The sequence below is a fragment of the Rhinolophus hipposideros genome (genome assembly GCF_964194185.1).
Source record: "Rhinolophus hipposideros genome assembly, chromosome: 5".
NCBI lineage: Eukaryota > Metazoa > Chordata > Mammalia > Chiroptera > Rhinolophidae > Rhinolophus > Rhinolophus hipposideros.
The window spans coordinates 70,721,221-70,745,638 of NC_138051.1; the positions used below are offsets into that span (position 1 = coordinate 70,721,221).

General features: G+C 35.2%; 1 protein-coding gene across 1 annotated transcript in view; it reads left to right on the forward strand.

Annotated features, from left to right (window-relative positions):
• SYNE2 (spectrin repeat containing nuclear envelope protein 2) overlaps positions 1 to 24,418 on the forward strand; it is a 235,057-nt gene that overhangs the window by 41,414 nt on the left and 169,225 nt on the right. The window contains exons 12-30 of the mRNA XM_081049461.1: positions 1,800 to 1,964; positions 2,569 to 2,681; positions 3,508 to 3,670; positions 4,769 to 4,847; positions 5,118 to 5,305; positions 6,672 to 6,836; positions 7,698 to 7,847; positions 8,635 to 8,808; positions 11,485 to 11,643; positions 11,986 to 12,159; positions 14,470 to 14,604; positions 15,980 to 16,138; positions 18,023 to 18,234; positions 18,380 to 18,470; positions 19,283 to 19,398; positions 19,622 to 19,748; positions 21,244 to 21,401; positions 22,239 to 22,389; positions 23,342 to 23,949. Of these exons, the coding sequence (XP_080905587.1) occupies positions 1,800 to 1,964; positions 2,569 to 2,681; positions 3,508 to 3,670; positions 4,769 to 4,847; positions 5,118 to 5,305; positions 6,672 to 6,836; positions 7,698 to 7,847; positions 8,635 to 8,808; positions 11,485 to 11,643; positions 11,986 to 12,159; positions 14,470 to 14,604; positions 15,980 to 16,138; positions 18,023 to 18,234; positions 18,380 to 18,470; positions 19,283 to 19,398; positions 19,622 to 19,748; positions 21,244 to 21,401; positions 22,239 to 22,389; positions 23,342 to 23,949 (3,287 nt within the window). The remainder of the gene's footprint in view (positions 1 to 1,799; positions 1,965 to 2,568; positions 2,682 to 3,507; positions 3,671 to 4,768; positions 4,848 to 5,117; positions 5,306 to 6,671; positions 6,837 to 7,697; positions 7,848 to 8,634; positions 8,809 to 11,484; positions 11,644 to 11,985; positions 12,160 to 14,469; positions 14,605 to 15,979; positions 16,139 to 18,022; positions 18,235 to 18,379; positions 18,471 to 19,282; positions 19,399 to 19,621; positions 19,749 to 21,243; positions 21,402 to 22,238; positions 22,390 to 23,341; positions 23,950 to 24,418) is intronic.

Below are 24,418 nucleotides of genomic sequence, written 5' to 3' on the forward strand. Positions count from 1 at the left end.
ACATAACCCATATAATATACAAATTTAGCCTATTCTTTCCTCTATTTACAAAGAATTCGATTCTAAGAATAGTAACAGTTCATTTAGAAGAACTACTGTGTTTCCCTAAAAATAAGACCTAGCCAGACAATCAGCTCTAATGTGTCTTTTGCAGCAAAAATTAATATAAGACCCAGTCTTTTATATTATATTATATTATATTATATTATATTATATTATACCCAGTCTTATAGTAAAATAAGACTGGGTCTTAATTTTTTCTCCAAAAGATGCATTAGAGCTGATTGTCTGGTTAGGTCTTATTTTCGGGGAAACAAGGTAAAATGGAAAGAGAAAATACAGACTTAATACTCGTACTGTCATTAGCAGAAGTCATTTGTGTGAAACACATTTTGATTTGTGCTTGATTTTCATAGGGGTGTCTTTGAAATGAGAATAGAAAGAACACCATAAAAGAGCCATGTGGGTTCAGATAAAAAGCCACATTTTTAATGGGGTCATCAGGAAAGGAAGTGGCCTTGGAGCTGGATTTTGATTGTGCTTAAGAATTCTGATAATCACTGTGGAGTTTGTGTTCTTCTGAAGTTTTTTCCTGGCCCCTCTACCTGGCTCTGTTATATCACTGACCAAACTTAACTATAAGAGTATACCTGTCTGCTTCTCTGTCTGGGTGGTTCAGGCGAAAGCTGTAACTTTTATTTATTTGGTTGACCCTCAGATGTAGAGGATTGTGTTACACTTACTCTTTCCTTCATGGCATGTGAGTCTGGGCAAGGCCCTACTCTCATTTTTATTCACTTGTTTAATTGTGTTTATTTTCTTTTATACCCATACCTTCCTTTCCTTCCCCTGTCTTCTTAGGCCACCATTGTGATGTGCTTAATGTATATCTTTATTTTATATGTTTTTGCAAACTATATGTGTCCATGTATTTTTAAGTTGTGTAAATTGATGTCTGTTACTCTCTGTCTTACTTTGATTTTTTGAGCACGTGTGGTTAAGGTGTTTCCGTGTTGCCGTGTGTGTACCTAATTTGCAGCTGGCTGTTGCACAGTATTCTGTAGTGTGTGACTACCACGTCTCCACTCCAGAGCCTTTTAGATATCTGTATCTCCAACTGTTAGCACAGTAGGTACATGTTTGCTGAATGAGTGGATTAATAAATGAATGAGTTTAACAATGCTTAGCAAGGGGAAAAGCCAGGTAGAAAGGTCAGCAAGAGTGAGACCTGGGGGTGCAGTCAGTGTTTGGGGAATTAGTAGTTGGCATTTGTGTGACTTGTGTGCATGTAGGGAGTGGTGGGAAGGCTGTGGAAGAAGAAGGTTGCCTGCATTGTGGGGGGCTTTGGTGAAGGACAGATATTTAGGTGATGTGGTGGAGATAGGTAATGCAAATATACGATTAGGGCTAGTGAGGAAAATAATCTTTACATCTGGGTGCAGGGTGTAGTTGTAATGTCAGAGAAGACAGGGCATACAACATTTCAAACCATGGTCATTAGGTATAGTCGTCTATGCCTGCTTTGAGGGGTGCTTTAAATATTTCTAATTTCCCTCTCATAACTGATTATGGATTTATCAAAACATTTGTTTTTATCCTTGTACCCTCTTCTACAGCTTTTAACCAAATTACCTTCTCGATCAGCAGGTAACCAAATGATATTTAGAACTAAGAAGTTTACCCATTGATAAAGGTTACCCATTGATAAAAGTTTCTATGAATCAGAGAAACTTTAAATAATTTAACATATTCTATGTGAAGAAATACACTAGAAGCACATCTTCCGTTTTTTTTTTCAGATGAATGTGTGGAAAACACAGCTGAATCATGACTTACCCTCGCCCCTCCATCAAATTGAAGCTTGGCTTCAGGAGATAGAGAAGCTTATAGATGAAGATTTGCCCGCCTCCCAGGATTACTCTGAAACCATGGTTCTAATGCAGGAGAAAATGACTTTATTCAAGGTTGGAAAAGAAAAAAGATTGAAAAATCTATACTTTATCAGGGACTGTTCTTGAAAATGACTTTGTCGTAGCAAGATGGGAAGGGAATATAGTGGGTATTTGAAAATGGTTTAGAATGATTCCCTGGAGATATATAGGACTCTGGGAGATACCCCAACGTTCTTCATGAGCAGTACACTAGTTTAAGGTGGAAACAACAGAATAGAGTCTAGTAAGTTCTAAACCAACTGTAAAGTCTGACAAAGAGGGAGGGAGACTGCTTTAAAAATTGGTAGATTGGTTTCTCAATAAAATGGCATGAAAGAATTTGCTATGTGAGATTTATAGCATTTGAGCCCATGAAGGAATGGAAAATACATCCAAAAACAAAACTCATTAATAATGCTTTTGCCAAAGAAACTGCAGTCTGCCTCTCTGTAAATGTGTTCCAGTTTAAAACATTTATGATGAAAATATTTATTCATAAAAAATTAAAAATAGAAAGGGTTTTGATTTTTTCTGAAAGAAGATTCAATACATACACAGAGCAAATGAAATTAACAAACCCTCAACTAACAATGTTTGACAATAAATCTCGTTCACGTTATGCTAAATTTCTTTTCAGAGTCTGATGAATAAATTTGACTGTCATTTGAATACTCTTCTGGCGTTTGAAAATAGAGATGAAAAACATTTGCCTTTGGTACCACCTTACAAATTGGAGGAAATGAGAAGACGGTTTGTAATATTACCATTTCACAATTGCTGATACCATTCATGTTTGAGCACTAACACGGTGCTATAGGGATCAGAAAAATATAGAATTTTTGACAATTTTTGACATGTATTCTTTAAATCTTGAAAATCGTATTATGTAGTAGTAACATTATATCATGCTAGCATACTTCCTCTTTTTATTGGATGGTAGGATGTGGTGGTAGATAAAGTTCTGGACTTAGAGTAAGAAACTGAGTTCTGTACCTTGATTTTGGCTGAGTTATTCTCTTTCTGAGCATGTTTTCTCATTTGTAAATACAGGATAATGATAATCATGTCTCACAGGGATACTGGGTGAAATGGGAGGAGGTACATGAAAGCACTTTATAAACTAAAATAGTACAAATATAGAGATTATTTGATGGTTGTCCATATCGTCTTTTCTCATTAATCACAAGCAACTTATTAGAATGATAATAAGAGGGTATCATCCTTTTTAATGAAAGCTGTTTTTAATCTATAATGTTGAAATTACAGTTATGTCAAATTACACAGAAGTTTTCAAATTTAGTAAAATATTTTGGAGATTGACATTTCATTATAGGATTTCTCAATAGGGAAATAGTTTCTTCAGAAAATGTTTTCTGTTACATGTTTTCACCTTAGAAATAGTTGTATATCTAGCCACAATGTTTGTTTTACTTTAAAAAAGATTTCAGGATACATCTGAGTACCATGTGTTTAAAAGAAAAAGTTAGAGCCCCAATATTTTTTAAAGTGCCAAACAGGTATCTCACATTTGGCCCATGATATTAAGTTAAATTCTAAAACCTGCACTATTTTCCAGATTCAACAACATTTCGGGGAAAAAATTCATTCCACTTCTAGAATTTCAGTACTATAAGTGCTCAGTTCTTTGTTTGCTAGATGAAGTGAAGTCAAAATTGGATGTTTGGAATATCAAATATGGGAGCAAAGAATCTGTGGAATTATTGCTGGAAGACTGGAGTGTAAGTTGTTTTATTTCATGTCTTAGACAATTATTCTCCTTGTCTGGGTGCTGGCTTTGCATTTTTCATTGGCACAATTTCCTTTTTTAAGGTCCTGAGATGGGTTTTTGTTAGCTTAAATATTGTCTAGAGAAAAGAATTACAGTTAGTCAAATAACAGACATCAAGAAAGACTAACAAAGAGAAAAAACAGCATTATTTATTGCAGTAGTGGAGATTGTGTTAACCAGGCTAATTAACAGAGAAAATTTCAATATTATTTCCATTAAAATTCCTACTTTCATTTAACAGACACCTTAATATTTCTTTTCCCACTCAAACTCATAGGTTTATTCAAAATTAAATTTTTCTTACAATGTTTTAATCTTAGCCTTTTAGTTTTAAGAGTGGGAAAAACAGTACATTCTGTCTTGAGTCTTTTTTGGGGAACGAGATTTAGTTCTTGTACTTTATAAGAAAAAGTGTTCAGATGATTTAAATATATGTTCATTAGTAACTTAAAAACTAAGTGTCCTAGAAGTGTCATTTTTATAGTTAGTACAATTAGGCCTATTATCCTTCTTTCTATTTCCCTCTTTTTGGTATGAGTTTTTAATTAACTCTGTGTTTTTCCATTGCAGAATTTTCTTGCATAGGACATATAATAATTTGGTTAATGGTAGATTTTCAAATGTTTTTGCATTATGGATGGAATCTGTTTATAACATTCTTAATATAGCTAATCAAAAATGATTCGATATTAGTAATAAAATATATGAAATAAGAGAAACTGATAGATATTACGCAATATTAATAAATATGTGGGGTAGGATATTTTGAAATTGCTATAAATACTTAGTATGCCTTTTCCCTACATATGGTGATACGTAGAATCACATCACCACATTAAGATAAACTTTTCAGTTTTCATACCTGTATGAGGTTCATGCTCATACTTACGTTTCCTAGACTTGAGCTTTCTTTTTGAACGGCTCTAAGAAATTTTGGTGCCTAAGTGTTTCATCAATGTTTACATGTCTCTCTCTGGATTTCTTGGCACACTTTTTAGATTTCTTGGCACACAGTTTAGTAAAAACTGTCAATATGTTTTTTCCCCAGAAATTTATTGAAGAAAAAGAGTTCCTAGCTCAACTTGAAACTTCTTTTCAAAAATGTGAAGAAATTCATAAGAATTTGGGTAAAGCTATATACAATTATTGTATTTTTTGATGAAATAACCATCACTTAATAATAGCATTTTATTTGTTTCACTTTCTGTATATCTTAATGTTTCAGAAATTGGTTTTCTTTGGAAATATGTTTTCTTTGGAAAATCCTTGCATTCACTTTTAATATTGTCAGAGCACATATTTATTTTGCCACTGTTAATTAATATACAAATTTTTAAAACAATATTGTTAATGAAAAACTGTTTTTCTAAGATTACTTTGTTGTTTTGTTAACATAGGTGGAGAATATCAGAGTATTAGTGAACAATATATGATGGTGGAACATAATATTTCTATGTATAGAAAAAGTATATGTAATGTGAAGTCCACTCTGCAAAATGTTCTATCATGTTGGACTACTTATATGGAAAAGCTTCGCTTACTAAAGGCTTGTTTTGAGGAGACAAAAAAGGAACAAATTAAAGAGGTATTTGCAGTCTAATGGCACTTCCTCAATTGTACGTTTTGTTTTGTGTGAGATCCTCATTTTCAGTCCAAAAATGAGAGTCCAGGGAAGAGTAAGCAAGACTGTTGGAAAATTCTCCAAGGTTTAGAAAGAGTTTAGTTTCTTCCTAATGTGACTTCCAAAAGGATGTTTTCTCCTCATTATAGGTTTTACACACACACACACACACACACACACACACACACACACACACACACGGCTTTATTGAGGTATAATTTACATACATAGTATAGCTTTAGGAAGTTATAGTGCTATGTTCTTTTGAGAGGAAATAAAAGACTTGGAGTAGTACTAGAAAGCATATAGACACTTAAAATAAATTGGAATTTTAAAAAGTTTAATTTTTCTATTTGGGTCAATACCTTTGAGCTCTAAAAGCTTCCTAAGTTTCTAGTAATGGAAAAACAAAATACCTTTGATTTCTGGAGAGCTGTGGAAGAAATTTCAATATAATTATTGTTTTCATTTGCTATTCATGTAATAATCCGTTTATGATTATTCTGAGGTAGTTTTTCTTTCGTTTGTTTTCCTGTGTTGCAAATGGCTATACATATTCCCTCAGATTAAACATTTTCCAGTAGAAACTAAAATTGCTCAACAGAAAATAGGCTATTTATATGAAGGTAAAATTTGTGTAAGTGTATGAGTGCCAAGGGTATATATGAGGGCTTATTGAGTCATTGCTTCTCCCTTGTTACTTATATTGATACTAGAAATTCAAATGTTTGGCTTTCAGCCGTTCTTCTTTAAAGGTCTTTTATTAAAATTCACGTAACTCTGAGAAAAATAATGTTTTAAGCCTTAACAGTTCTCAAACTCTGTGCTAAGGTGCCCTGAGCTGCCAAAGAAACTCTCAAGATAATTTAAATTTTGAGGGAGATACGTACCTTCTGTCTGTTGGACACCATGCAAATTACTACTAAGTTGTTTGGCCCTGGTTACTTAAAAATGAGAACTTTTAGATCATTCCTCTGACCTAGGGAATCCATGAAAAAATTAGTGAGACGTGAAAGGCACCATGAACTAAGAAAGTTTGAGAACCTTTGCTCTAAGCTTATCCATTGGCTGTTTAGAAAGATAGATTAGATGCTTCCTGAAAGTCCAAGACCTGGAGTGATGACAGATAGCTGGCGCCTGCCTATTACTGATTAGGGCTGAAGAGCTAGACCAATAGGGTTGGGGGAATACTCTAAGGGGCGGGTCAGAGTTGCTGCAAAATCCTCACATTCACTTTTGCTTAGGATCAACCTTGGAAAAGATCTATTATATGTAATAGAAACACAAATATTTTGACATTAAAATATTATGTTGCTTGTATGTTGTATAGATTTCCTTTGAAACACTATCCCAATGGAATCTAGAACATACCACTTTAAATGAAGTTGGAAATTTCTTAATTCAAGTGAGCAATGATGAAGTTGGATCATCTATTTCTAAAGAACTGAGAAGGCTGAATAAAAGATGGAGAAAGTTTATGCCAAAAACTCAGCTCGTAAGTTTTGTTTTGTTGTTTTGGTAGCAGCGTCATTGAGATATAATTCACATACTATACAATTCATTCATCTAGAGTGTATAATGCAGGGGTTTTTAGTGTATTCAGAGTTGTGCAGCCATCACCATAATCAATTTTAGAACATTTTCATCACCTCGTAAAGAAATTCTGTACACATTAGCTGTCACTCCCTACTTTCTTACAACCTCCCCAGCCCTAGGCAACCAGTGAGCCACTTTATGTCTCTATAGATTTGCCTATCCTGGATATTTCACATAAGTGGAGTCATATAATATGTGATCTTTTATTTCTGGCCTTTTTCACTTAGCGTAATGTTTTCAGGGTTCATCCATGTTGTAGCTAATATTAGTGCTTCATTCCTTTTTACTGGCAAATAACAGTCTATTGTATGGATATACCACATTTTTTTCATTGATCAGTGATGTACATTGGCTTCTTTCCACCTTTTTGACTGTTATGAGTGATGTTGTCGTGAACATTCGTGTACAAGTTTTTGTATGAACATACAACATCAGCTTTCTAGGTGAAATTCTTTTCCCATTAAAGAATAACCTAAGCGTTTTGCCTACTAGGTTTCAAGCTCCTTGAGAATACACACCGAGCCTTAATTATCTTTATATTTAGCATAGTGCTTCATAAAAGCGAACCTTTAATAAATAAATTTTGAATTTAAGTATTTAAATTATTCTATTTCTTATTAACAATTTGAGACTGAAGTGTTTTATGGGAAATGCTCATATTTTAAAATATATTGAATATGTTATGTTCATTTATTGTTGGTAATAATATATCTTAGCATAAAAATTATAAGCATTAAATTTTACATTAATTTTTTTATAGGAAATGAACCTGCCACTTATAAAAAAACAGGATCAGCCCATTCTTGACAATTCTGGAAATATTCAGCTATCTAAAGAAGAAAAACCAGATGCTGATTTTTCAATGGATATGTCAGTAGAACTTCCTGAAAATCACAATCAGAATATAAAGGTAAAATTGTAACTTTACTAACAATTGTCATCCCAATAAACTTTAATTAAAAAACACACACACACAAAATAAACTACCTCCAAGTTATGGAGGGTCTGCTCTGTACCAGACACTTTAATTCATCTTGTTTTATCCATATAATAAAGTCTACCTCATTGGGTCCTTTTACCTATGAGGAAAAAAAAGAATATAAAGGTAAAATAGTCATACCTCATGTATTCCATTATACATTTAAAACATCTGATTAAAAATAACTTTAAGAATGTATCTGTCATACCATGCTGTAGCATATCAACCTATAGGATATTAAGAGATTATTAATGGGACAAGGCTTAATTTTGTCGAAATTTGAGTCCCTTCTTGATGATGTTTCACAACTACTATTGCTAATAGCTATATTTAATTAAATTGTATACGAGGTTTAGAAATCTCTTTGTACAATCAATACCCTAATTTTCTAAGCTTTTATCTTCTTATATATAAAATGGAGATAATAGTAACTAATAGAAATGATATTATCATTAGGAAAATGTATGTGAACAAACCTTTTAACATCGAAGTGATATATATATATATATATATATATATATATATATATATATATATATATATATATATATAATCGTAAAGTGTTATTATCATTGTCCAAAAACTAAGTCTTAAATCATTAAAGTATGTTGAATTAGCATTCGTCAGGAAAAAAAAAGAGATACAACTTTTTAAAATTGAAAATTATTTTATAATGTAAGTGTTGCCATTTTCTTAGTGATCATTTTGAATGTTGTAGGCTGGGGAAGAACATGAAAAAGAAAATGAAGAACTCACAGGGCAAGTAAAAGTGGTTGAAGAGGTTGAAAAACTCATTGGACAAGTGAAAATCTGGGAGGCAGAAACCAAATCTGTTTTGGATCTTCTGAGACATCAAGATGAGGTAGACACCTCAATGGAAGAATCTTTACAGGTATGAGTGTAAAAGTATTAAAAGGACAGATTTCCTGGGTGTAGACTTATGCATGAAGATGAATAAAAAGTTTTAAAGAGTAATATGACTACTGTTTGAATGGTCTTTGTTGGGAGTTTTTAAGTGGCATGGATTCTTATCTCATTTGCAATGAGTTTGCTTGAAAACAGAGGATAGATTAGAAGACCATTAATAATACCTTATGAGTCTTAAGTTCTTGCTAATTTTCCCAGCTACAGAATAGAGATTAATATTTTCTCTTATGTCAGAGTGATGAAGAGATGAATGAGTTCAGTCTCATATAGTTCAGTGCATGTGTATAAGAGATTATAAAATCTATGCTTTGAAAGCCCATTCACTGATTAGGGCACTTTCCCTTATTTACTTGATGTAGGGAAGATGGCGGATGTTGTTAAAAACTCCGTTCTGTCTTTTTTCTCAGGCAATCGATTCATAGAAAAGCAATGAGGCAAGAGTGTGTTTTAATATCACTCTGTTCTCCTGGGAATGAAGTTACAATTCTGGTTTTTACTGAGTTCCAAGCTCGGCTATAAAACTTACGGAGCATGTCATAAATTACAACAAGATGGAAAAGTTCCTGGAATACAGGAACATTTATGTAATTTTTTTTAATTCACATTTCTGAAAATTGTATATATAGCCTTTTGTGTTTTCGTTGTTGATAAAAATGATGCTAGTATTTATTGCTTTGAAAACATTAGGTTGGTGCAAAAGTAATTGTGGTTTTTGCAATTTTTAACCTTTTAAACCGCAATTACTTTTGCACCTAGTAAAAGCCTTCCCTGTGCCATTTGCCAGTTATTTGCTCATTTTATTTTTATGTGTATTTATTTGCTGTATGTGAAATTTATTTTAGTAAGAGAATTGAGTGAGAAATGAGAGAAATTTCCTATCTAAAAAATATTTCCAAAAAATGACAATGATCTCTCTTATAAAGAGTGAAAATACAAACATGCCAGAATATATTTCTGGTAAGAAGGAATTAAGTACGTAGGTCTTTATTGGATTAAGATATATTATAAAGTAAGAAATGCACATTGCTGAACAGGACGGGTGATGTGATCCTTTATTGCTTTTTAAAACAGTTGCATTTTTATAGTTTATGCATTTATATTCCTAGAAAAATGTGTGTAAGGATATACAAATAACTAACTTTGTCTGTCTTGTACCAGGACATGTGGTACATAGTAGATGAAAAATATGTTTTAAATGAGTGTGTGAAGGGTTGATTAAGTGACAACTAGGGGAAGGATGGGGAAGAAGAGACACTTTTTCTTTACATGCTGTACCTTTCTATTGTTCAAGTGTTTTATGTGAACTTTTGGTACTTTCATAATGAAAAAGAAGAAAAAATTGAAATTATAAGTGAATGTGCTAATTTGAGACATTTAAATGATGCATTAAAGAAAATTAAAATCACCATAACTCCACAGCTATAAGATAAATAAGATCAACATTTACATAGTTGATATCATACAGTGTAATTTCTAAATTTTATATGCCCATGACACCTTGAGTTGTAAGTAAAAAAATTTTTTTTTGATAACTGAAAAGTGATACCACATTATTTAAATTTGTACTTATTTGATTACATCTTTGATTGAACTATCTTTTATAAATTCATTAGTGCTTTATTTTTCTGTGATTAACCCGTTCTTGTATTTTCTGAGTTTTCTTTGGGATCTTAGTATTTTTCTTATTGAACTTATAAGCTCTTTGAATCATGACTCATTTTCATTTTTTTTCTTTTTAATTTATTGGGGTGACAATTGTTAATGAAATTACATAATTTCAGGTGTACAATTCTGTATTACATCATCTATAAATCCCATTGTGTGTTCACCACCCAGAGTCATTTCTCCTTCCATCACCATATATTTGATCCCCCTTACCCTCATCTCCCACCCACCCCCCCCCACTCATTTTCATTTGTGTAGTGAATATTTTTACCATGTTGTTGACTTTCAAGTTGTTTATTTGATTTCACATATAAAATTTTTATATTTATGTAGTCATTTCTATTCCTATTCTTATGTCTAAAAAGACCCTCCACACCCAGAGAGGAGAACAGTTTTCATGGATAATTTCTTCTTTTTGTAGTTTCATATTTTATATATAACTTTCTGATACCTCTGAAATTTAATTTTGGTATGTTGTATAAAGCTTGGTTAAAAAGATTTTTTTGCAATTGTTATTTTCTCTAGTAACGTTTATTAAATTCACTTCCAACTGATTGACATAGAGCTTAATTTTAAGGTTTATTACTATTCTCTCAACTTATGTTCTCTCTATGACATTGTATTACTTCTAGTCTTTTTCAAATTGAAGTGTTTAATGTATAAAGAATAATCTATAAAAGACTGTTGCTCAGATCTGATTGCATCAATATAAAGTTTCAAAATGAAATTTTTTATTGGTTCTTTGAGATTTAATTATGTAGATATTTCACAATTTAATTTACCGTTCTCTGCTGGTAAATTGTGGGTTTTTTTCTTTCCAAAATGAATTTTTAAAATAACATTTTTAGAGTATATATTTGCCTCATTTTGGACGAATAATTAACTTTTTATGATTTTTCTGATGAAATTGTTAAGGTTAATGTTTAACATATAATCAGAATGTTTATTGTGACCTTGCTTTAATTTGTTTTAATAGCATCTTATTGCCAAAGGCTCTATGTATGAAGAGCTTGTGTCTAGAATGGAAGACACTTTACAACTGGATGTACAAAATATTTCAAGCCAGGAGTCCCTCCAACATGTTCTCACAGCTGGACTTCAGACAAAGATTCAAGAAGCTAAAGAGAAAGTCCAGGTCTTTCTTTAATATTCCCTATTTAGTGATTTTAGTCTAAGACCGAGTGGTCAGTGGGAGGAAAGGGAAGAGAGGAGGAAACGTTTTGTAAAATACTGCTTTTGCATTATCCCTGGTGTGCCAAAAAAGTGTATATACATGATTTGTATTCATGTTTTGTTATCGGTATATATTGAATGTTACAATTTTAATAGTTTTTTCCTTACTTAAAATGTGTATACATTTTTTTTGGCACCCTGTAATTTAGAGCATATTGGAAAATATCAATATAATAAATAGGGTATTATGTCTAGTGGGAAAATACTAACTGCTACTCAAGCTGAGAATATTTTGTCTTCACAGATCAACATGGTAAACTTAGTTGCAGTGTTGAAGAACTCGGCTGATGTTTCACCAGACATGGATGTCAGGCTGAAAGTGGAAGAATCACTGAAGGAACTTGAATCATACATTACAAGGGCTGAGCAGTTGCTTGGTCAGAGAGAGAGTCGGGGTGGACTAATTACAAAGTATAAGGTGAGACTCTTTCAACCATCAAATGTAGGATATTTATTATTAACTACCTACCCAATTTGAAATCAAGATGTTTCCATCACTATAATTATACACAATGTTATTGTAACTTTTTTAAATTTCTCAATTTTATTCATTGTTCCCTAGAGACTTAAAAATAAACATTCAAATGAAGAATTTTTTCAATTCGAAATATTATTGTAGACCCACCAAATGGACTCAGGTTATATAGTGCAAAGAGCACAGCTAGACTCTATGACATTGAGCAAGAATTCAGTTTCTCTGGCTTTTTAAACCAATAAAATAGGCATAATAATTCTAGCACTATCCCGCAGCAAAATTTGTTGGGAGGCTTTAAATGAAAATAAGGCAGATGAAGTTACTTTGGGTAGTTAAAATTCTCCAAATGTAAAATAACACTCTTATTACTAAAATGCTTTGATCCAAGTTATTTATGGACATATGCTTATCAATAAAGATCCAATAATGTTTTTTATGGAGACAGTTTTAGATTGACTTTTCATGGTTTGATAGGATAGGCAGCAGACGATGTATCCAAATCAGAGGCTTACTGTTAATTGACACGATGGGAGGTACTAGGGGGGATAGGAAGTAAAGGTAAAACAAGATCCCTATCCGTGGACTGTTGGAGAGGTAGAGTAATACATGTTCTTTCCTTTGTTTATATATTCAATAGTTAACACACTTCTTGAATGTTTTAAATGATCTTGGGAGAAAGAGATGAAGTAAAGCAACACTCCCAGTGCTACTGCTCCCAGTCTTAGGAACAGGCACTCCCCCAGGAGCCTCTCCATTCTCACTGGGCCTCCTTCTCTTTGCTGGACCTCAACCCCTTTCTGGCTTTCGGGATTGATAGCCGCACTGGATCTATTATCAGCCATTTCAACATTGCTTTCCCCAAGCCGTCTTGTGCTGTTTGCACTTTGCTAGCCACCAACTTTGATCAAATCTCCTCGTCTTTTTCCCTCCATTTTTATGGCCAAGTTGCTTTGAGTGCTGAACTGACCTTAAGAGTCACTGACTGTTTCTTTTAAATAATCACTAGGCCGGTCAGCTAAGGAAGGACAGAAGGAAAAGAAAAAGTAGAAGCTGCAGGCCCCTTCTCTACCAGAGAGGAGTTGGGGGTGGGGAGGTGTCAGTTCTCACACCATTTTTTTCTCCCAGACCACCTTCCTTTTGGAATCGGAGGCCAGGGATTTCCTCTTTTTGTCTCTGGCATTAGTGAAGTAGATCCATTTTTGCAGCAGGTACAAGGTCCCTGCTCCGCCAGGTACTTCCCTGAGACCCCTGCCTCCAGGGACACGTGAGTCATACGAGCCACCAGCCAGCATATAGGGTTAGAATATCTATCTCCCTAGGTCATGAATCTAGCAAGAGGCCTTAGAGGAGGCCCCTCGGGCTTAGCAGTACCTTTTCTGCAGTTGGCTCATAATAAATATGTCATAATAAACATGAGTGTATGGATGAATTTCCACCCTGCTTCATTGCCTTCTCCCCTAGAATTACTTTCGTCTTCTCATCTCCGATAGATTTTCTGCCTCTTTCACGGGCCTCAAACTGTTTTTTCACCTCACATTCACTAACTACCTAAGGCAGGATTCTGCTCCTACAGAGTATTGCCAGGTCTCACTCTATAAGAGCTGGCGAGTGGGTGGTAAGGTGCAGACACATTCCTGGTGGCAGTCCCCACCCACCCCGTCTCCTGCCGCTCCCCTGGCATGGGACTGCATGTGTGGTTGGCCCTGGGCAAAACTTGAAAGTCCACGTTGAGGTGATGTTGCCTTACAACATGAAATGCTTACGTACAACAGTAAATATTTACCGTATTAACCGTGCTATAAATTGTATCTTATTGCAACACGGATCTCGACTGTATGCTACTTCATATTGTATTGCTCATGAAGTGTGGTTGTCTGCTCAATACTTAAGAACTGTATAGGAAACTTTGCCAGGGGTTCATTATCCTGCACAATAGCCTTTTAATTAGTTATCAGAGGAGTAACAAAAATAATTGACTATCATAAAGAAGCCTTACCTGGGCCACAAATGTGTAACTACATTTAAATAAGAAGTATTTTGCAGTTCTTTTCAAAAGAATTCAGGAGATGCAAATGGGGTATCAACCTCAATTTATAAAGAGAAGTCTCCCCTAAATCTTTAATCTTTAAATAGTCTTCACAGAATCCTTTTCTAACTTCTACCTGTGAAAGACCTACCAAAACTGACTTTGAAGATTTGGCAATAGAATGAGGCTTTCATGTTCTTGTTTGCTTTTGTTTGTTTTGTTTTTAGGAAGCACTATTAATTTTTAATACTAAAAGTCTGGCTAAGTATTTGAAAGCTGTTGAAGAACTGAAAAATCATGTAACTGAGGATGTTAAGCTGTCTTTGGAAGAGAAGAGTAGAGATGTCTGTGCCAAGTGGGAGGTAAGACTATGCATAAATATATGTGGGCCTTGTAGGTCTAACCCTGGAGCTGTTTGTCATCAGTCCTTTTTGGTGGTCCCCCTGTCTACTCTGTATCACAGAGGGCTGGTCTCTGCAGGTTATGGTTCTCAGGTCCTGCGATATCTGGCTTCTGTCTGTGTTCAGCCAATCACAGCACTGGAGATTAGAAGGAGATTGGAAGGGGTGAAAAGGGGGAGGCCAAAGGCTTTCTTTTCCTCTCTCTTGGACCGTGTCTCTGGCAGCTGTGTGTTCCCCTGGCTGCAGGTTCATAATTCCAGCCTCTGGTGGGTGACCCTTCTGCCTGGGCTCTGCTGGAGCTTTCAGCCCAGTGATGCTAACGTATGGATTGCCTAACTCTGGCTTTCATCTCCTGTGTAATCAATCCCCTGCATGTAATTTCCTCTGAGTTAAATATTTAGTATTTTCCAGCTTCCTGGTTGGATACTGACTGAGACAACACATTGACACATATACCCAGAGTTTCATAGCGAAATAGGTATGGGCTTTGGTGCCAGACAGACCTGGATCCAGCAGCTGTGACCCTGGCAAGTGACTTAACTTCTAGGAGCTTCACTGATAAAATGGGAATAATTCCACCAACCTGACAGGGATGTTGCAAGGATTTATATAAAGCACTTAGCACAGAGATTATGTTCAGTAAATAGTACTTAGTATTGTGTGTGTGTGTGTGTGTGTGTGTGTGTGTGTGTGTGTGTGTGTGTGTGAATACATGGAGAGAGAATAAAGTAGTATAATTAAATATCTATAAAGGTCCTCTTAAAACACATTTTTAAAACAACCTTTACTTCAGAACAATTTTAGATTTATATAATTATTACAAAAATGATACAAAGAGTTCTGATATACCCTATGCCCAGTTTCCCATGTTATTACCATCTTAAGTTAATATAGTACCTTTGTCATACTTAACGGACTAATACTAATACTTTATTGACTAAGTTAATATTTTATTTCCACAGTTTTTCCCTAACGTCCTCTTTTATCAGTTCCAGAATTCCATCCGGGTTACATGTTATAGTAACTTGTTATTTCTGCATAGGCTCACATGTGTGTTTTGTATATATTTTGTTCCAGTCTGCAGCTTGTCTTTTAATTCTCTTGACAATATCTTTCCCAGCTAAACCACATTTTAAGTTGTTGGAAAGAAAAAAAATATGTTTATGGGTCTGGTATATTTTAAAACATCCTCCCCAAAGACACAAGGATGAATCTGAATTTCACAAGCTCTGTTTCTGCGCTTTGTTACTATAAGTATTTTGTATTGTGTTTTTAATGAAAACTTTTTCAATACATTTTGTTTCCATGGTTAATTTGTGCCTTTGTTTATTTGCAGTCTCTTCATCATGAAATGTCTTTGTATATTCAACAACTAAAAATAGACATTGAAAAAGGAAAACTTAGTGACAGTATTTCAAGACTTGAAAAACAAGTAAATAAAGAAAAAAAACTAATTCGCAGAGGAAGGACTAAGGGTCTCATCAAGGAGCATGAGGTAAACCACCTGTTTCCATTTACATTTTGTCATCATTTTGAGGTTTTTCTTAAAGGGTTGTGTATGTCATTTGCCAAGAATTAAATCTGCTCTAAAAATTTCTTCAGCCATCTTGTCCCCTAGAGATTATTCCTCATGAAATTCAAGTTCTGACTAGAACCTGTGCTTCTTGCTTTTTAAAAGTGAGGAAAATACAGCACTGAGTTAATATTTCATGACTTGCCTTGATGTTTCAGTGGCCTTGTCCTTGAGACTCTAATTACAAACGCGTCACCCATTGCTGAAGCACTCACAGTTGTTTTTTGTGAGGACATGGTGTCCTCAAAAGCACAGCTTTTGTGAAAGATATCAAATCAGGATATAAGCCAACGGGTGCTTGGGAGTCTCTGTTTTTGACTAATTTTATACTTGCTCTAGGCCATTTTTATGCACTCTGGGGTTTTGGCTGCCCTTTCTACAATGATGGCGCCAAAATCTTTAGCTCAGTACTTTCCTCCGAGCTCTAGGTTCTGTTTCTAATGGAGATATCACCAGTGTTCTTCAGAGACCTCACATTCAGCATGTCCAAACTTGGACCAATAATATATCTTCTCAAATGCTTCTCCCTCTTATACATCCTGGTTATGAAAGGTATTGCCATCTCAGAATGCCCTTCCTCTACTTCCCCTTTCCTTCCCTCTCAGTCTTAATGGAGTCAGTTACCAAGTCCTATCTGTTACTCTTCAGAACAGCTGTTTCTTTTCCTCCTTTTCTATCGGTATTGCCACCTCCCTTTGCTTGGGTTATTTTCTCAGCATGATGAAGGTTGCATCATCTTCCAAACCCATCACCAGAGTGTCACCGGCTCACCATTACTCCCAGGATACCTCTGGACTACTTAGGAGGCCATGCAAGTCCTTCACTGTCTGGCCCAGGACATGCCTACAGTGTGTCTTCTGTACGTACACCTCTGGCCACACTAGACTACCTGTCCTTTCAGAACATCTGGAACTTTTCGTCTCTTGGCTGCTCCTTCTACTAGGAAAGCCCTCTCTCCCCTTTTACATTGAACACTCCTAGTCCTTGTTTCCTTATTGAACTCAGATGGTTCCCTTATGTAAAAATAGGCTTTTTCTGATTCCTGAAGGCCGGTGGTGCCACACTTGTCACAATATATACTCACTATTTGTGTGACTACTGTAGGAGAGGAAAGAATTCTCGACCCCCTGTGGTCCTTGGCTGGGTCTGAAAATTAAACTGACAAAGATTAACAAGAGAAAAGCGTACACGTTACTGAATTTTTACATGAACTATGGGAGCTTTCATAAGAGATTGAAGACCCAAAGACATGACTAGAGCAGGCATTGTTTATACCTTATAGACAAAGAAACAATACACGTGTGAAGTACTGACAAGACAAAGGGCTTTGGGCCAGGGGGTAGTGAATGGTGAAAAAGTAACTAGGTTAGTTTAACTAGGTTTGTTTGCAGATTTCCTCCAGTGCCCAAGTTAATAAGAGTTTGTCTCCAGTAGAAGGAGACTTTATTTCTTTTTTTTTTTTTTGAGACTTTATTTCTTGTCTTTAGGCAAAAAGGGGGAATCTTTTTCTTCATTTATTGCTTCTTAATAGCCTTCATCCCCAAATAATTTTCATGTCAAAGAGGTACACTTTGCGGTGACGTAATTTGGTTTCCTTCACTACATTTCCTGATTGTGGCAAATGGCGTTAGGGCTGACTGCCTCATCTTTATTTTCCCAGTGACCATTACCACACCAGGCACACAGTGGACAGATCTGTAAAAGACTGTGTTGTTAAAGTCACACCCATCTGTTAGTTTCTAATCCTCATGGACTAATTATGTAAACTTATTTGAAACACATTTCCTGCTTTATTTCCTCAATTAGGCCTGCTTCTCTGAGGAAGGCAGTCTGTACCAGCTTGATCACCACATGGATGTCCTGCGGGAGCTGTGTGAAGAGCTAACTTCACAGAAGCGTCAACAAGAAGTGAGGAGAGCGCTCAAGGATTATGAGCAAAAGATAGAGAGACTTCGAAAGTGTGCTTCCGAGATTCACATGACCCTGCAACCCACAGTGGGAGGCACGTCCAAAAACAAGTTAGTGCTTCTTCGTAAGAATAGCTGCGCATCAGGGGGAAAAACGAGAGAAAGCCTCTTGCAAAATCAAAATTATTATTGTTCATTATGTTTAGGCTTCATTTTTCTCCCTCTAGTTCAATATGCCATTTTGATTCCTTCCTAGGGGGACCATGAACACATCTGAGAATGGAGGAAGGAATGGCCACAGTGCGGTGTCATCTGCAAAATCAGATAATCAGCCATCAACTGAAAAGGTGTTAAATGGGGATAATGTATGTTAGAAGTAAACCCAATGAAAAAGGCCATATGTATAATAATCCACTTCTCATTAACTGTTGGTTTTAATTATCTGACTATTTCCATCAGCTGAAATTCCCACCTAAATAATGCAAGGAAGCTTGCTTTTCAAAGAATTGAAATGAACCAAAGCTACAGCAAGCATAACTTGATTTCCCTCTGAGGCTACACAGGTCTTTCAAAAAGAGACCATTTGAAGCATTATGAATTCACATTGACTGCACATTACTATTTAGAGTGTAAGAGGTTGAGTTTAATCTGTACAGAAGCCTCAGTGTCATTGAGATGAACTGGTTCATTTATCATTTGTCTTTTTCTCATTATTATTAATGTCTTTTACTTTCCTTGGGAATTAAAATTTCATTTAGAATTCTGGGTAAGTGGGCATTTACTGTATATCCCAGCCCAGACAGTCAGTCAGACGGTGGAGGAAAGGAATGAGGTGTATTTGTTTTCAGAGGTCTGCTTCTGCATGCTAGGCTTCTGTCTACTTGTGACGATGGCTATGTGGTCACAAGCAGAAGCATGTAGGGGTTGAGAGAACTCCTCTACTGTGCTGACATACCAATTAGAAAGTGAGACTTAGTCATAAATCTCCTCTGTCCTGTGGGAAGGCCGTTCTCTGAACTGAGAAACCTCAAATAAATTGTATCATCTCCTGGTTTGGGGTATAAAGAATCAATGATGTGCCTTTGTATTATAGTGTTATCTTTTCTAGACAATTAAGTATATTGAAGATACTATGTTTTCTATTTGCGTATTTGCTTAGACAATGGAGTCGATTAAGAATTTGAGCCTGGAATCAGAGTTAAATCCTCAACAGGAAGAAAACATGGAGAAGTTTGAAAAGGATCACGATACATCTATAAATAGTTTACTAGAGAGGTAAACTCTTTTAAATAACTGATGAAAGCCCAAAAATCTTTCATCAAAGCAAACGTGTTATACTGTAATGAGTTTTTTTTACCTTTCAGTCATAATTTTTGCATGTGGTCCAATAACGCAAACAGAAATTCCCTGGGGTTTCCTTATACATAATCAACAGTAATTTTCAAAGGTTTTTGTTTTATTTCTTAAATTATGTAATGTCACATTTAATTTTTCCCAGGTATGATGCATACAGAGAAACTCTTGAACTACACTTGCAAAATAACACATTCAGGATTACTTCTGATTTCCCTGGTGATAAGGAAAGGAGTAGTGCTTGTCTGCAGGATAAACTGACAGATCTACAGGTAATTATTGAAAATATTACTAGAGAAGTTTGTCTTTTATTAGAAAATAATACCAGCATGAGTACAAATTTTACCATTTTTGTTGAGGTCACATATGCTAAGGGTTTCCAAAGAACTTTCTTTGTTGGATTGCATTTCTAATGTCACCCAATTCCAGAAAGTGATTTGCATGCAAGCACCAAACCCAGGAAAGACTTTGGTTCGGGGTTCTAATTTATTGCTCATGCTCTAATTTGATACTCTAGCTATTGTGATTTGCAAGATTTTGGATCGTGCCTGGGATGGGAATGAGGGTTTCAGATAAATTGCTGAAAACAATGTCTTTAAAGGCAATTTCAACCAACACTGCTTCCATGTTGCTCTAAAATTAATAATAACATGAAAAACCAGTGACTACATATTTGTTTCAGTTGTTCATCATCTAAACCAAATTGTCACAATATTTTATCAGATGTTGGGCACTAAGGAAGGGGCAGGCAGTGGAGAGACTTTTCACTCTTAAGTGATGGATGGTCCTCTTGGAGAGCCATCAGAGGGAGTATTGCATTTGATTCAGGAGCTACAGAACAAAACAATCTAGTAGTGGGCACATCAATTGTATGCTCTACAAATATATATGTTCCTTATTTTGAAGACGATTTGTGCATTGCTGTGCACTACTTGTATGCTGGAAGGTATATTAGAGTGAACCTTCACAGAAAAGTTACCAGGTAGAGGGCTATGGCTGGTACCTACAATATCCTCTCATATTTTCTAGTTTCTGTCTTCCTTTAGTGATGCCAGTTCCTGAGCCATACTCTACTGTCTGGCTCTTCTTTATTTTCCTTCTAAATAAGCAAAATTCATATGTTAAAATCTCTGTTCAAATGATGGATTTAGTATGTTTTCAATGCAGTTAAGAAACTGTCTTGAGATCTTACTCTAGGGCCTGAATAATGAATTGGTTAGAAAAGCTATATTAGTCCTTGGGGAAAGTGATGAACCAATTATACTGGTGAGCATGCAGTAAAATTCTGTAGCCGTGCCTTTTTTTTTTTTTTTTAAATGAACCAAGATGAGCTGCAATGGCATATAATTTTTAGGTGTTTAATTATAAATCATAAATTAATGTTATTCACTTCTCATTTGATAGAAGTAGTTTTGGTGTGCTCCAAATTTCTTTTAGTGTAGGGAGAAACAAGAATTTATTACCTAGAGGAAACAGAGTAGCTGTTCTTACATCTGTGTGTCTTTCTGAGTTGTATTCTGTGCACCTAACTTAGAGGAAGGGAGTGTGGTTTCCCGGAAAGCCATGTTCTTCACTCCTTTGACTTCACGATGAATCCTCATTGTTCTCGGAAGGATACTTCACTTATGGACGGCTTGAAAATATTTTTTAGTGTATTTTCATGTGAAACTTTGTGCCCACAGTTGGTGGATGTCTCATTTTGTAAGAATAGAGTAATTGTGCCTATTAACCCATTGGTTGATAAATTAATGTATGTGTTTCATCTAGGTCTTAAAAAATGAAACTGATGCTTGCTGGAAAGAGTTTGAAATCACTTCACTGAAGTTAGAAGAGCTTGAAAGCGACGTTAAGAAGCCTTTTATGATTAAAGCAAGAGACAGATTAAAGGGAAAAGAAAGAGAATTTCAGATGGCTGTTACTACCAGGTATAATTCTGAGGTCTATTAATGAGTTTACTAAATTTTTAAATGCTACTTTAAGCTAGGCTAGTACTGTACTATGTTATTTTATTGTCACAACAACCATAAAACAGGCTATCATTATGGTTGCCATTTTACTGATGAGCAATCTGAAAGGGAGGTGATGTAGGGAGGCTCACCAAGCCACACCCCTAGCCAGAAACTTAAATGCAACTGAAAGCTTGTTGAGTTAAAAAATCCATGCTTTTCCCACTGTTTCCTCTTGGGCATGAGTTTAGCCATATCACATAAATTCTCTGGGCCTTGATTACCTTATTTGTAAAATGAGAGTGCTGTTATTACCCCAATATGTAGGATGTATATCCCCAGTACATATCCCCATTTTACATGGGAGGAAACTGAGCCTCAGCGTCTACATGTTAATTATCCAGGGTCACACATTTTATTTTATTATTGGTAGAGCCTATTTGTAGAACTCTATTATATTTCCACTAATAAAATAATTAGTATTCATAATGAGGTTTCTTTGTCATTAAGGCAAAGTTAAATTACAGTTAGTAATTCGTATTTCAAAAGGATGGGAAAGGCTTAGTATATTTTATAATTTTCCTTTTAGTGTGTTATCTATTAAACTATTAAGAATACCTGGGTATAGCAAACAACTCATTCTTTGGCATTTTGGATTGCTGAGTTTGGGTTTTAATGTGATGATCTGTACATATCATCGTATGTATTTTATTGGACAATTATTTTCTGTTCATGGTTGAGTAATGACATTCATATGCTTTATAGGATATCCTTCTGCTGTGTTTTTCCCTCACATCTAATTTGTTTTTCACTCAGAATGGAGTCTTTGGAGACTGCGCTGCAGATTATGTTACCTGTGGAGAAGGAATCACTCCTTCTCTGTGGCTCAGACCTGCTCTTTCTCCATGAAATGGCCATTCAAGAATTTCATCTCACTGATGCTGATGGCATTTACCAAAACCTGAAAGTAAAATAAGTTCTCACAATATATCTATAGAATGATCAGTTCCTTGGAGGTTTATATATGTTGATGTTTAATTATACATGTTTAATTATACATCAGTAGTATGCATTTATAATATAAGCCATGACAGAAAAATTTTCCATAGTTTAGACTTGTTATTTATTTTTCAAATCTTTAATTCCTTTCAAATTTGGACATAGGTACTGTGGCTTTGAATTCAAAATGAAGGGTTCCTTATGAATGCCTCCTCCAATGACTAAAATCTTAAATATACTGCACCCATGTACTTATATAGGCATATTCTGCAGTTTACTTATTCTAAATCCCATTGTAAATAAAAAATATTTTATTTTTCAGATTATAAACAGTTACCTCAATAGTTCTACCATGTTTCCCCAAAAATAAGACAGAGTCTTATATTAATTTTTGCTCCAAAAGATGCATTAGGGCTTACGTTCAGGGGATGTCATCCTGAAAAATTATGCTAGGGCTTATTTTCCGGTTAGGTCTTATTTTCAGGGAAACACGGTATCTCTAATTATTTTCACTATAGCAGTAGATTTATTTACTTGTTTTCTCTTGGGGATTGAAACATCAGGAAGGGTATCAGATAACAAAACAGCTGGATTATCTGAGTATTTGTAATTAAAATGTTTCCTTCTAAATATATGGTAATGGAAGGAGAACTGACTCTGGGTGGTGAACACACAATGGGATTTATAGATGATGTAATACAGAATTGTACACCTGAAATCTATGTAAATTTACTAACAATTGTCATCCCAATAAATTTAATTTAAAAAAATGTTTCCTTCTGTTGAAACTTTCAGCTTTGGTTAAACTGAGAAGCAGTTTTCTAGATTAAGTCTAGTTACATAATTTGAGGTTAGTTTCTGACATGCAGTGTTTCTTTTTTCTGCCTCAGTCTTCTCAGCTTTTCTTACCTTTATTTTAGGATATCCAGGATTCAGTAGCAAAGCAGATTGAAATCTGTAACAATTTGGAGCAGTCGGGCAACTTTGTGTCCAAGGAATTATACCCACTTGATCTACATGAGACGCAGAATATTATACTGAAACACAGAACACAACTCGAAGAAATGAGCCACAGAGTCCAGAGGAGTAAAGATACCCTCAGGGCTCTGGAAGATTTTTTGGCTTCTCTGAGAACAGCTGAACTCTCTGTTGAGATCGTTACAGACCTTCCAGCCTCAGATTCACAGGTGGCACCAGAACAGACTTTGACAGTGAAAAATAAAGAGGAAGAAATTTATCTGATGAAAGAGAAAGCCAGACATTTGGATAAACGTTTGAAGATGATTGGTATGGGCTTGAAAGATGCTGAACGGGGTGAAGACACCTCCTGTGAAAAACTTCTTGATGCTTTGTCCAAAAACTTACTTGAAACACGTAGTGGTGGACAGGAGAAACTCACTGAAGAAGACAAATTACTGGAGACCTGTGTTTTCAAAAATAATGAGCTCCTGAAAAATATTCAAGATGTGTACAATCAAATCAGTAAAATTGGTCTTAAAGATCCAACTGTTCCAGCTGTAAAACAACGGTAAGTACTGTTTCCGTGCATTTCCATCCAAGGTGACACTCTTTTGTATTTTCAAATATCTGTTAGGTGAAACAAATACTTCCTATGTCTTTCTATTTCTGTTCCATCTCACTCTGTTCAGCTTTCAGCATTCTTTTCTCTAGACTTCAAATAAATTTCCTTCTTCATGATATTGTGCTGTTAGCAAATGTTATATAATTCTTTTTCTTTAAAGTGTTCATTCTCACAGACAAAATATAGTGAAATTAGATTTGTATGAAGTGCATGAATTGCTTCAAAGTCCCTTTAGTGCTGTGTACTTATTACGGTGTTCTCTTGATGGGGGAAGACCTGAAAAACTCCGCACATTAATAAACAAGTGGTGGCAGACCCACATGCCACACTTTGTCCCTACTTCTTCTTTCATTATTTGGTTTCCTCCTCTCCTCCCAGCAAGATTAGGCTGGGAACTGAGTGGGGGGCATGGGAT